The sequence below is a fragment of the Crassostrea angulata genome, chromosome 2, assembly GCF_025612915.1.
Source record: "Crassostrea angulata isolate pt1a10 chromosome 2, ASM2561291v2, whole genome shotgun sequence".
NCBI classification, from domain to species: Eukaryota; Metazoa; Mollusca; class Bivalvia; order Ostreida; family Ostreidae; genus Magallana; species Magallana angulata.
The window spans coordinates 46,934,349-46,949,602 of NC_069112.1; the positions used below are offsets into that span (position 1 = coordinate 46,934,349).

General features: G+C 32.2%; 1 protein-coding gene across 1 annotated transcript in view; it reads right to left on the reverse strand.

The window, feature by feature from the left end:
* Positions 1 to 15,254, reverse strand: part of LOC128170674 (uncharacterized) — a 31,019-nt gene that overhangs the window by 14,112 nt on the left and 1,653 nt on the right. The window contains exons 2-7 of the mRNA XM_052836438.1: positions 8,553 to 8,605; positions 8,345 to 8,384; positions 5,861 to 5,904; positions 5,647 to 5,695; positions 3,981 to 4,015; positions 3,601 to 3,649 (exon numbers count right to left, since the gene is read on the reverse strand). Coding sequence (XP_052692398.1) covers positions 3,601 to 3,649; positions 3,981 to 4,015; positions 5,647 to 5,695; positions 5,861 to 5,904; positions 8,345 to 8,384; positions 8,553 to 8,605 — 270 coding nt within the window. The remainder of the gene's footprint in view (positions 1 to 3,600; positions 3,650 to 3,980; positions 4,016 to 5,646; positions 5,696 to 5,860; positions 5,905 to 8,344; positions 8,385 to 8,552; positions 8,606 to 15,254) is intronic.

Sequence of the window (15,254 nt, forward strand, 5' to 3'; positions counted from 1 at the left end):
CAGTGCAGTTCCTGTTAAAAACACATTCAACAGCAAAGCAATCCTTTGCATGAATGGGGCCGTGATCTTATAAGCTGCACGTGTGGTTGCCATATGCCTAAATACATTGCACCCAAAGAAATCGTATGTTCCTACCTTATTTTTATTCAGTTAAGATCCTTTCTATGAACAGAACTTTGTACTTTTTCTGTGTCTGCAGTTTTTTACCTGTATTTTGGCAGATGCGCTAAGTTACTGAAATTAACCAATATTAACACCGTACATGCTTCATGAAGCCAAAGTCATTTTAATTACTCTCTTTTTAAGCAACACTTTTTTGTATAAACTTACATGTACATAATATAAAAAAAAATTATGAAATGACCATTTCATCTTTTTAAACAAGGTGAACACACATATGTAAATACGGAATTTCGATCACATGTAGATTAATAAATCAAAGATTTTAAAAAAGGGGACTACTTACCCCCCCCCCCCCCAAAAAAAAAATGATGTTATGAGCTTGCACTGGTTTCGATTGTTCACATTGTATTCGGAATTTGAACAATTACGTCATCTACAAAACAACCATTTATCAGGTTATAATGGAATTAAGTCTTAAAGAAGGAAAAAGTTAAGATTAATCTATGATCTGTATTATGTAAATACGTGTTTGAAATTAGATAGGAAGATATTTGTACTTGACCACCAAAAGCTCAAATTGTGATAAGCTATTACCTTGGATCTATTTTAAAGATTGATTTTATAGAAATGTTATAGAATATTAGTACTTGATTAGCTGTGACATTCTCATAGCTGCGACAAAATCTGATTTTCTATGGTGGATATACGCATTATACATTTAAAACGGACGTACCCTCCTGCCAAAACTAATCTACGCATAGCTTATAACAAGTTGGTTGGAGTGTCATTCTAAACTATAAGGAAGCTCAAGGATTTTGGGACAGTGCAATAAGGTGCAAACACTCAAACTATTGGGAGATGTGGGCTGTTTTAATGGCATTGGTAGCAATCAAGAACCATTAAACTCGGAAAACTATTCAAGTGATGACGGACATCATTTCAACCATAGCCTACTTGGACCAAACGAATTGATTTTGTTGCAATATGAACAAAGGCTATAAAGAATCACGTATTCAGTACGTGGTGTCACATAGCATCGGATAGCTTAAGTCGCCTGAAAGAAAAGTACGTGCAATAGTTATTCAACTTCTTGGACACAAAGTATGGTCTTCACACCATAGGTCGATTTGCAGTATAGCCTTCAATTTTTGGCCCCGCAAGATTGGACATACTTTATTTTCAAAAAGCGGACGCAACCATAATTGCACAAAAATGGTATGCACAATTATGGTTTCATTGTCTATGCAGGGCAACAATATGTCCATCCCCATTATACGGCTGTTCTGAACGCGGAGAATTGTTCAGTTCAAACTGAAAAGCGAAGATCTTCAATGTTTCCTCAAACGAGCTCAAGAAATGTTGTATTCAGATTTTCTCTAGGTCTAAATCATAAAGGGATGCATGAGCTTTCAAATGGTACAAAATCTAGAAAGAAATGTTTCCGTTGCTAGTGTTTTAACATTAAAATCCCCGATAATTATAAATACTTATAATCAACAAATGATGTATACATTATATAGTGTCTTGTTTTTTGAATATGTGTTGTATATGTATTTGATCAAAACTTTGTTCTTGTCATGAGTTATGCATTTTATTTTATTTTTTTTTTATTTTTAAATAACATAATCTTATTTTTCGCATTTTGGGGGCATTTTGTTATCTATACATTTTCAACTGTAATCCTCTATAACGTAGATTTAGTGAAAGGATAGTTAAGGGGAGTAACTCCTAATAGCGTACTACTTTCGGTGGCGGAGTTAAACTATGATTTTCATAAAATTCATGGAAACCGGTCCCGTGATTGTCATTAAACCATAGTATACAATATAATTGAAGGATTCCCGACGATTAGTTAGTTTTAAAAAAGACAAACTAAATATAAATGTATTTAGTATAAATTATAGCATCTCTAGTGCAATAAAATTCTATGCAACACTGAAAAGGTGTCTTATGAAAATATCAACGGATTTCAACCTTCATAAAACGATGGATATTTAGATACCAAATATTTATGTTAATTAGTTTATTACGATATAAAATTGATATTAAATGAAACAGTAGTGTATACCACTTTGAATGACATTAAGTGCTGACCTTGAATTGACAGTGACGTGATATGTTTCAACTATTCTCCCAAATGTAGGTCATTAACACATTAAAAATATCACAAGGGCATCATATTTGAACTAAAAATTTAAATTCAACCTCTCTAGTAGAATAACAAAAGTGGTGCTGTTTTGTCAAACCTTCATCTTCTATTAGAATAAATATTTAAGAAATGAGTTTCTGTTGAAATTCATGTCACATTCGTATTTACAGTAATTCATTCTATAGATTTCACCGAAGCAGCAGCACTTTCTAATAACTAAAAGATCTCATTAATTCGTAAACAAAATATGAAAATGATTTGCTAATTGTATCCCCTTCAGCCCTTGTTAATATCGTAGTTAGGTTTATAATTAGATAGATGTCAAACACATCGTCATATACTTCAGGTCTTCTCGGGCAACAATACCAGAATATTTCTCCCTCTGTTACTGAAAAGCCATATGGGCTTTCTTGTCACATCGGGGCAAATATTCTGGTGTGTCGCCCTCGAAGCCATGTAATATTTGTATAATACCTAACGCTATTTAACTACAAAGTTGTACGCTGGGGTAACCTTTCAAGTAGTTTAATGTGTTTGAACAGATAACAATCAAACATTCCTTTAATTTTTTTTTAATTTTTTTTAGCATTTTTTGTTTTTCTGTGACGTCATAGTTAACAATTCCATATTTCTACCAACATTGGTAGACCTGAACATTGCTGAGTAAGCTACCCATATTGTCTAATGTTTTGAACGTAATTTCAAAATTAAAGTACATGTACGATGTTGTTGTTCTTGGGTTTTCTTTTTTTTTTCTTTTTTTGTTGTTGTCTTTTTGTTGTTTTTTTTTTAAATAAATTCATTCCCTTATTTGCTTATGCACCTCAATTCTTACAAGGAACAAATTAGTATATACCTATTTATTGGCTATAAGGACGATATGAATTTTATTGTCCCCCAAGACAGCAACTATTTCACAAGGCGAAGCCGAGGGAAATAGTTTCTTTCGAGGGGAACAATAAACTTGCTATCGTCCGAATAGTCAGTAAATAGGCATTTTATTATACCGATGAAAACTTTATTTATCTGAGATGCAAACTTTCTTGATGATAAACAAATTAGAGTGATCGACGTTTGATCGTTTGATTGTTACGTCAGAGGTGTTCTGAGTTTAAAAAAGAGGAAAATCGAATTCCGCCGGTGAATTGTTTCAATGATTATTCACCATGGGCATGGGCAGATAGAACAGAAACTATTTTACAGTTTGATAAATTAAATTGTCTATTCATTGTAATTTTACATAGATATTATTCATAGAGGTATAATAGAAACAGCCATTATTTTCTGCCGCTTTGTTCACATATCGTGACAAATGATGTAATACGTACCTAGTGGATCCTTTTCAACATATCCGTATCTTTTGTGCGCTTGTAAGCACTGAAAATGTACGATATGCTAAGTTAAGATCTTTTTGAACGACATCACGCTCGATTGATATGTCCTTTTTTTAAATCTTTTGTACTTTTGTTGCTTATTATGAATACACAATCCCCTGTATTTGAGCTATGTATGGATGCTGGAAAATGTGTTGTGATGTTCATTTAAATCATTTAAGCTTGAATTTGGCTATCATTTTTAGACGAGACTACGTAAATATTTGTTGTAAAATTGATCATTTTTCCAACACCTTGAAGTAAGTTTGTAGATAAAATAAAAAACACTTATTGGATTTTTGTTAACGGATGACGCCATATTTTTCAAAGCTAACCTCCGAGTTTGAGAGGAAGGGACTCGGTCTTCGTTCTACAAATAAATATAGACAAACGTAAATGAATATGATTCCATATATCAGAATTCGATTTTTTCTTATAAAATTTGCTTGCAGTTTTGTGCAAACATAGTTATATAAGATAAAACAGGCTTACTTAAATAGATGTGGAAAAATAAAATACATGTACATGTTTGCAACGACATTGTGTATACTAATAGAGGCGTATAACTGCTTGCCTCTTTTCAATAAATATATTTCAAGTATTGGTCTTGAGATGTTTTTCATATACGACTACTCGTTGCATATTGAAAATAGTATGGTACAAAAGTGTACACAATAACGTTTCTAGATTTTAAATCCTTAAATGTGCATGGTCCCATCACATGTACATGTATAATGATTTTGGTTAAAACGAATCTTTATATTTACTGTTGTAAGATGCTTTTGAATTATTCAAATCATTTTGATTAATAATGGCAATTTTAAGGCAGTGCTTCTTCTAAAAATTTGAAAACTTCCCCGTCCATGGTATTATTTCTTATTTGAATTAATTTATCCTTTCGGTTAGGCATGGGTCTACACGAAGGAATGCTCTGTTTTAATTGTGAATTAACACTTATTTTTCTCTTTCGTATATGCTGTAAAGTTTCACATCACATAACAATTGATATGTTATACTTTTTTGCAGGTATGTTATAGGAATAATCCTAAGAAAAATAACAAAATAAAAATTTCCTTATATAATTTGACATTGAAAACAAAAAATAACAAAATGTTCAGACATTCTAGCTTAAATAAAATACATACTTTCCTTCTTCCTAGTATAAAATTCAAATGACTTTGTCCGTCCCCTTATATTATGTTTTATATAAAAAGTCAGAGTTTATAATTTCAAACTGCAAAATGGATGGAGATGTTATCCGTTTCGTCAAAACATATATAATACGTAAGTTTTAAGTTATTCATCTTAAACATGCTTAAATTTAAGTTAGAATTGAACAGCTAGTGTTTACGTTACAATCAAAATCTGAGTTATTTCCCTGTATCCGCAAACCTTGCTTTAAAGAATCATTGTTTGTTATCCAAACGACCCCATATCACATGATGTTGTACTGCCAATATTGTTTGAAAAACAAATCAGGCTTTTATCTATGTGTAGCATGCTAAAAAGGGAAACATGATCGTCTACTTATAAAAAAACCTTATAAATTTTAAGAGTTATTGGCTAATGATAATTGAGTTTCCAAACTATAAATACTAGTACTCTGAAGAAGATATGAATCAGCAATAGCCTATGAATGACTTTAATATTGATGTGTCTCCAGAAACATCTTTAATATTTTTATTAAGGAGTAAGGGAAACCGGTACCTTGGCAGCTAGGTAATAATACTTTGTCTCAATAGCTCCTTTTCCATTTAAAACTACCATAAATCAAATCCAAATATGCTCAAGTATTATCCTTATTGTTTATATTCTTTGTATGACTGTTATCGTCATGCAGATAGACATTTATTTAACATTTTATGGTCTTGATCAGGCACAGTAGCATAGGAACATGAGAGCAAACAGATTTCCTTTAATGAATAAATGCCGCCAATCTTAAATTTCGTTTAGCGGCTTTGTTTGCAATATTCATAATAGAATACGACTAACTACATGTACCTTCAGTGGTTGCTTCTGCATATCCGAACCTTCGGCTTCTATACAGGTCCTGAATAAATGTAAATGATACAATAGTAAATATTATCTTATCCAAGAACAATATCAATATGATAAAACAAGACCTTTTAAAACTATATTTTTTCTTCTTTGTCTATGTAGTTGAAAGACTAAATACTGCATGGAAATATATAACCTTTGCCTCTCTAAAAATCACCTCTGATTGTGTAGACTTTGGTTTTGTTATCACATCCAAATTGTCTAAAAAAGATAACAAACAAAGACAAGTATTTAACCAAGAGAAAAATGTGAGTCTTGATTATAATATACTTTTCATGAAAGAGCAATGTAAACCGGGTAAATACTGTATACAACGAAATATTCACATCCGTTTTATTTACACATTTTTGGTCAGCGGGCGAATTTAAGACTGGGCGAACTACATTGTTTCATTTGACCTCTCTTTGAATACAACTAAGTCTGTGCGAATTCAAGATGTTGCGAAACTGTTTGCAAGTGTAAAATGGCGAAAATTACACGTGGCGAAAATAACCCTGTATACAGTAATTTATCTATGGTGGTCATTACAAATATAAGATTAGATATGCTCAAAGCTGATATTAATTCCTAAATATGCATTTTTTCCTGTTTTTATCCAACTGTCAAATTAGATGTCGATTTTCATTGTTACGTTTATCGCAATATACCGGTACTCCCTATATACGGGAAAGAGCGCTAATCAAACTTCGCTGTGCTTACGTATTTTATTCGCCATAACACCTTTTATTGAACAGAAGAAGTTTTAGAAACGTCATGACAACCAATTCATTGGTAAGGAATGCTCAATGTAAGGCTAAACAAAACATTCTAAACTAATAAAAAACCCTGTGTTGAAACATTCGATCATTGTAGAACGTTTCCTAGTACCATATTGTTACATCACAGCACATGCACACTCAATCAAAAGTTACTGAAGTAGTTTTGCAATGCTGAAATGGCTTTAAGAAAACAGACTGTTTATTTGTAGAACTGATAACAATGGCAAAATACCGTTACTCTCTTGCCGGAATCTATTATCGCTTAATTACTTTAAGATGTAGTTCCAAGATCTTTAAGCATGTATGAAAAACACACGTATTTAATGTGCATCAAAGTAAGTTACTGAATGTACAAGATAATTCCGATAATCTAGGAATGCTTTCAAATAAATGTACTTATCATTTTCTTCTTGATTGTGTCTTATTTTACTCTTTTAACATACAAGTATCACTACTGTGCATAGTTCATGATTTGATAGTCGGCATAATATGTTTGAAACTTGAATCGACTTGTAAGCAACCAAAAATGACTTTTTCGACCGGTTACTAATCCCTAGTGGCAGTTAAGGAACACTCGAAAAATATATGGCATCTAAATACTTAAAAAAAATTTCATGAAATATCAAAGTGACACGTACGGTGACTCAAAAAAGATGTTTTACTTTTTGATTACGACAACTGAAATAAGCCGAGATTGACAAAATTTTATCATATGGAAGGTATCTTGCATCATAAGATATCACTTAACAGTTAATATGTCATTAAAACTCATCCGGAAATTGCACATGTAAACAAATCGTGTTGTTTTGGACGTCGATTTAAGTGTCACGTGATTGTAATTGCTGTCTAAAAATAGCTACAGGGGGATTGACACAGTGAGAAAAGTTTTTTTTTTAATTTGACGTTATTCTATGTCTGGTTAGAAATATGCATTCATCCAGATTGCATCTCAACATAGTTCCAATGAAAGGCCAATGGCTAATGATATATTTTACGTTGTAGTATATACATTCCTTTGCGCTTGCCTGGCTATGAAACAGATGAGATACTTGATATTTTGTGTCAATCCAACGCTTAATTCTATTTTTCACTGCATAATTTCGTTCGTTTACTTTTGAACACTGTAAATTTTTTTAAAAGTGTACCTTTTCAAATGATTATAAAAAATGTGGAAATCGTGTAAAATGTCGATATTAGCTTAACCATGGGTTTGTGTGTCACAATGTCCCTTAAAAAAGAAAACTTAATCATTCGCCAATAGCTGAAATTTTATGTACCTACTTATTTTACTAAAAAGTAGATGTATAACTCACAGTTTTATGTAACAACGGACAAGCTTAAACTGATCAGTTTTTTTAGTATCAACATTGATATTTTATTAGGCCTCTTTAGACTCAAACGTAGACGAAACTGCAGAAATTTAAACACACTACCCGTTTAAATCTTGTTTTTTAAATAACACAGAATTAGACCTCAAACACATATAAGGTAAAAACTGCAAAGTCCTATCGGGATTCAATCCTATCATTATTTAGTTAGCTGACACTTTTTTATCGATCCATCAAATAATGCAATGGTTTGTCAAGACACTGAAAATATCGTCATTTTTTTTTATTCCGTTACAAAATAAAGGTGTCTTAAATCTCCCAAATCTTGCCGTGATAAGCTTTTTTTAAGTGCCTTTTTTAAATTATTGAAAAGTCAAGGTAAAATTTTATGGCCTTTTTTGGCAACGTGATAAAGCTCTCAGGAAACAGGGACACAGGGTACTTATCTTCTTTACCAAATTGAATGCATGATACAAGGTTTATTTTATGCAGCTGTTTTGTAAAGACAAACATCATCGTAAATTGAATTATTTTGAAAAAATGTACCTTTATTACCTTGTTCAAAATATCCGCATCTTCTGGTTGTAATTAAGTCCTGAATAAATATGGAAATGATTACAAACCTGACAACTTTTACTAAATAAATTAAGTGTATAAAATGTTCTTAACTTTTTATATAAAAGCAAAGTTTCTAACAATAGGTTTGACTCTTCGCTTATTTATTCATTTTTTTTATTACATCAAGTAATCTTTAAAAATTTACCTCTGATCGTGTATTTATAGACCTTTGGATTTGTTGGGTCATCATAGTCTCTGCTGCAAATAAAAAATAGACAAATGTGCAATACAACTCTGTGGAACATCGTTATTTACACTATGGTAAAATTAATGATAAAATGATACAGTATATTTTAGAGACAAACATAACGGTACATGTATATTGTTTATTCCAGTGAGTGTATGAGAGACCAAATGATGATATTTATAAAATTCATTGACATCAAACAGAATCATCATTCAGGCAACTAATATAACACAGAACAGGTTATAGATCATTTTTCCAAAATATTCCTATTGGAGCCAAATTAGTAAATATACGTCCCCGAAAAAGCACAAAACAGACTAAACAAAACGCCGTTGTTAACGGTATTTGCACGATGAATTTCGTTAGCTTTTAACTACGACAAAAATTAATTTTTAAAACGTTTAAGCATTTCTTAAAACAAATCAATTACATTTGACTTTACCTGAAAATGTAATCTATTTTAAATTTATAAAGTCGTGAGTTATATTAAGATTGTTCTTAAATCAACATTTCATGTCTGACTGTAAGGTGCAACATAAATACTATTAACGAAACAACCGAATCAGTAACGCACTAAGAGATAGAAAACGTACCGCTACATTACATTAGTTGTGTGTTCCAGGTACTTCCATGGTCCTTTATTCTTCTATATCTAATTTCACTTAGTACCTTTTATTTTAACCTATTTTTCTACATTTTTTACACGTTTTCTTCAAATCGGATACCAATGTCTCATGGCACCATTGAAATGTTGTGTATACATACACCTGTATAAAGGTTTATAAGCCTTTATAAAAGATAACATTAGGTAGCCTTTTTAAAACAGGTTTGACTGGGCTTATAGCAAATTATCTTTGAGATTCTAGAAAAAATGGTCGATACCTCTGTGAAAGAAAATGTGTCACATTGTAAACTTAATACGAATCTCAATTTCCAATGTAAATTTATTTTTCTAATTCTAATTCTTTTTTATTGAAAACATTGACGTGAAATCCCCGAAAGATGGGGACAAAGCTAGAGAGTAAAGGTGTTGTTTGATTTGCTTTAGTGTCATTCCTCCTGTCAAAGAGACACCTGTGTGAGAGTCTTATAATTCCTTCATTGTGTTAGCTGAATGTTTGAGTGAAATGTGCGCGCTGTGTGAAAGAGGCAGTTTTGAGTTCTGCCGTGGAGATTCCCGGACGTGATTTAGATGTATTGGACTTTTCGTCATCAAAGAAATAATTAAGTCTTTTAACTCAGGACAGTTCCGAGTAACAAAACTATTGTGTATACGAGTAGTCAAGTGCATATTGCGAGAAAGCGAGTATATTCCCATTCTGCTCCTAATTATGCCATTTTACGATATACAGCACTTCAACTATATCATTGTGTTCCTTTTAAAATCACGCTTAAGGCAGGTTGTGATAATTTGAGGAGAATTCTAAAGGTAATTAACCCGCAGGTATTACATTTTATGTGTAAAACCTAGATCCCAGTACCCCAGACCTATACCAAATATATAATCCCCCTAATACATGTATTGCGCAAACTTCTACATAACATGCTACTGTTGCAGAGATTTATTTTACAAAGGATACCTGACAAAGTGTAAACTTATTGTTATGCGCTGTTTCAAATGTCAGAAAATCGGCCATCTTTCAACGCAATGCCGGAATTCGTGTATTTGATCAGTGAACGTACAGCACCGAACAGACCCAACCTAAAACTAGAGTAAACCCCGACTTAACCCTGGGTTTACCTTTTTGATTTACTCTGGGTTTACTTTTTGAAAATTTGGGTCCACTCGGGGTTTACTTTGGGTTTACTTGGAAATTGCTTTTAAGGTCAACTGTTCGCACTGAGGTGTGAAGCAGACCCTTTTTTACCATCCTACCGCCTGTAATTCATGCCTATTGTAAATTCCGAATACACAGTTAGCGTCTGCTTTCAGAGGTCTGCTTTTGACCGGGTTTACTCTCTGGGTTTACTTTCTGGGTTTACGTTGAGTTTTCTCTGGGTCCATTCTAGTAAACCCGCAGTAAACCTAACAGAAAGTAAACCCAGGGTTTAGTCTGAGTTTACTTTCTGTTAGGTTGGGTCTGATCGGCACTGTAAAGGTTGTCAAAAAGAAATCAACTCATAAGAAAGAGCGCGACCAAAAACGCTGGACCATGTTTATAGCTCGACATGAGACCGCCATCGAATTCCCATTCTTTAATGTTTCTGACGCAAAACCTATTTCTTTCTTGAAAGTGTCAAGACTGATAGTTCCAGACCAGAACAAAGAAAAATACAGTTGCAAGGAAGATTTCAGCATTGAAGGAACTAAATAATAAGCAGCAGAAAAATATCTTGATATATTTGAACAAACCTCTCAACGTCGAAGAAAAAGACAACAAAAACATGACCATAAAACAAACACAAGTTCTCGTGCTGGAAGAAAACTTCAAGATGCGCGAAAGAAAAAATTAAGGCCCTTGAAAAGAAATTCTCAAGAACAGATGTCGACATTTTTAAACTGGAAAGTGAGATTCGATCGCCAATAGGTAGGACCAAAGAAGGACAATAAATTTGAGATGTGTGTTCCCTTTTGTATCAATTCCTATTCGAAAAAGGAGTGTGGAGACCAACACCGAAACTCTACATTTAACGGAGGAGTCATCTAAAACAGAGATAAAGACACACGAACACATGAAGGACAAAACCACCACACCCCGATCATCTGCAAGTCAACAATGCCATGCACGTGTTAACGGAATAAGACAGTCGTACGCGTCCAACTCATACAGAGCACAGAAATATCCACGTCCCAGTCCACATACGTACAGTTCCTATATACCAGAGTCCGCAGGTGTTCCAACCTTCCGGTTATGAATCGCATTTTTTTAAAATTGTGAATGTAGTAATTTCATTTCCGTTTTACTGTTGTTTAATCCTAAATGTCTGTGTATGTTAATCTTAAATATGTGTATACTTTAACTGGTACGTATATCCAAGTTTTCTTAGACTCTGGGTCAGAGTCTTACTCGGAGAGGGGAGGGATAACATTGTAAATTTAATTAAAATCTCAATTTCCAATGTAAACTTTTTTTCTCTAATCCTAAATCTTTAATTATTGAAAACATTTACTTGAAATCCCCGAAGACTGGGAACAAAGCTAAAGAGTATAGGTGTTGTTGTGAAAGAGGCAGTTTTGAGTACCGTCGTAGAGTTTCCCGGACGTGATTTAGATGCACTGGACTTTCCGTCTTCAAAGAAATAATTCAGTCTTTTAATTCAGGTCAGTTCGGAATAACAAAAATATCGTGTATACTATTAGTCAAGTGCATATTGCGATAAAGCGAGGATGTTTTAATTACTTCTGGTTCTGATTAAGCCATTGTACGAAATACAGCACTTTAGCTTTAATATTTTATTGTGTTTCTTTTAAAATTACGCTTAAGTCAGGTTGTGACAATTGTTACCTAAAATCCCACACTGAGTCAAACAAATTGCAAATAAGAATTTTATCATCACTTCTCCTTGAGGTTATTCCTTTTTGTTTTTAAAGTTTTAAGAGAGAGAGAGAGAGAGAGAGAGAGAGAGAGAGAGAGAGAGAGAGAGAGAGAGAGAGAGAGAGAGAAGGGTGCGGTTGGTATAAAACAAATTATGCGTCACACAATTTAAACGAATGAAATTTGAAAATTCAGTAGTTAAAGAAGTTGCTTGAATGTAGTTTGTGTGAAAACCAATACAGTCCGTATTTGTCATTGTGATCGTTTTATTTCAGATAATTCCGTACTATAAAGTTCTATGAACCAGAACATTTATCACTAATCAATACAATGGAATGGGTTCTTTTAAACTAAAAACTAAAAACTGGCAAAATGGTATATTCTTTGTTTTTAGCACGATTCAAACTACCAAGAATTTGTCGGCACACTTTATCACTGTAAAACGCGTTTTCTTAGTTATGGAACCTTTTTATTGACAATGTATCTGTCATCTTGTCCATACAAAGAATATATAACATATTGCCGTGAGATGCTTGAATTTAAAAAACGCTTATTGATGAAATATCCTTTTAACCTCACAATTTTGTTTTTTTTTTACATATTTAACGTAGAGATGTTTCGATAAAAATTTGATATTTGATTGAATATGTTTTACTTAATAAGTTTACATGGTAATTACCGTTGACTTGTTGGGTTAAAAAGTAAATTCAAACTATTTCAAAGACTAAAAATTTAGCTTCGTATCAGTAGAGCACTTGTTTTTAGGGGTTTTTTGTTATCATCGAAGACGTATAACGACGTATGAAGAGTGCGAGGATCATCCAGAAAATGTACATCATAAAGGTTGTTCAGCGATAACACTACATAAAGTTTGTTTTAAAAATGTATTTTCTTACCCATTTTGTTCGTTTAAATTCATCTACTCGGTGTTAGAAATGTTATCCAAAAGAACAGGGGGTTGTTACATACATTTAAATAGTTCTTCAAGATGTAGGAAGATGATAACCAGAATACTCAAGAGAAGTGACACCAATCCCTTATCGGTCTGCCTTGTAATCTGATCAACATAAAACTTTTGCAAAATAAATAATTATATTTTTATCACGAGACATATATGCAAAGATGTCTTCATATTTCTAGTCTTCAGAGGTCAATAGCAAGATAGCACGTCTTACGTAATGCCTCATTAGTGTCTACCTTCCTGACTTGATTTTATAAAACGTGAAAGAAATATATACATATATATTCACACACACAGTGGGTATTTTTTTTACACTTATCCGTTTACCTTTTTAACCATAATATTACGTAAGTGGGTATTTTTGTTCCTTGATAAATAATCCTATCTTATATCAAATTCAAAAAGTATACGCGAAATCTTTTGAATCATGAAAAAGATATTACGTAATTTTCTTTTGAAAGGAAATGAAATGATGTTCTGGGTATATCTGGTATGATGAGTTTTTATCTTTAACACTCTGGAAAATAAAAAAAGAAGATTTAATTTTTTTGACCTTTTGGTTAACTCACAAGTCAGTCATTTAAAACGGAATTGCGAATTTGATTACCGTCTGCATATTAAAATGCTATTAATCCGTAAATTACGCAATTGAAACTTGGTGGTGATTCTGTTTTGGAAACACGGCCTTTGGTAAATATGCCTTGCTGATTTAAACTAAATATAGGTGTTAGTGAAGATACATGTAATATGCTGTGTTGCTATGTTTGCTGAGATAAAATCAACTGGCTAAAAAGTTTGTTGCTACTAGAGTTATATATAATACAATACATTAGTGAGGTACTCCATATAAGTATAACATTGATATAAAGCTGAAAAAACAACTGTGTTGCACCATGCCCAAAATGATTGAATCTGTTTCTAAATATGACAACAATTCAAAAGATGTTTAACAGATAATGTCGTCGAGACTCATCTTTATGAAAAAATCAATAAATATAAAAGATAAGAAAAATTAGACGTTCCATAAACCTAATTATTTCTTTGGTTTAATGAGAAAATAGGCAAGTCATTTTAAGTTTGTTCCTTAGATATCGATTTAACATCTTACAGGTACGACAAAGACATTTCTTAACATAAAACAATATAATTAAAAGTATAATTAAATTGATGAAGTTGACTACTAATGAAAAATATATATCTTATCAGATAACTTAATCCGAAGTCACATTGTAGCTTTGTTAAACAGTTCTCTGCAAGGGTTTTCATATTTCTGACATCTTCATTCAGTTCATCTTCTGGCATTTACCTTTATTTTTTTTATATTTAAAACAGAATGTAAAAATGTCATTTTTAGTTCGCTGGCCATGCCAACAAATATCTCACAGTCATGTACTGTATTTTATTTTCCATCTTTGAATCATATGATACGTGCTCAAAACACGGTGAATAAAATACGTTTTATGGTGTTAAACTATTCGGTATCGGGTATTCATGGAAAAACAACTCAAAGTTGAATTGAATTAGAACATTGCCAATTGTAGTAAAATATCTTACACAATCAATTTTCTCAACAAATAAAGGTAAATATGATCAATATCTTTGTGAATGATTTTTTTTAATAATCAGCACTAGATCAAATATTTAAGAATAAACTTCATGTACATGTCTTGTTCGCTTCCCTGGTAAAAACATTTTCTATTTTTAACTTTGAGAGAGAGAGAGAGAGAGAGAGAGAGAGAGAGAGAGAGAGGAGAGGGGGTGCAGTAGGTATAAAACATTTCTTTGCATGCCACACACTGTTTTCATTGATATAATTTTCTCAGGTGTCAAAACCCATTTAAAGATAGTTTCCGTGTTTAAAACATCTACTGCTGATCTTTATTCAGTGTTCAGCATTCAGTGTTCAATGTCGGTATTTAATCCATGCCCAATAGCATTAATAAACAGAGCCTTTAAATAAACAAGTTCCTAAAAGCCTTTTATATAATCAATATATACAAAGGACTCTTTCAAATTGAAACCTGTTAAGATATTTCATCTTTAATTTTTTGCACAACTCCAATTAAAATTGCGTGATAAAAATGTTTTCCAGATATATGTAGGATTATTTAGTTGATTCGTTTTCGTAATCTGCCGTTTATGATATATATATATATATATATATATATATATATATATATATATATATATATATATATATATATATATATATATATATATATA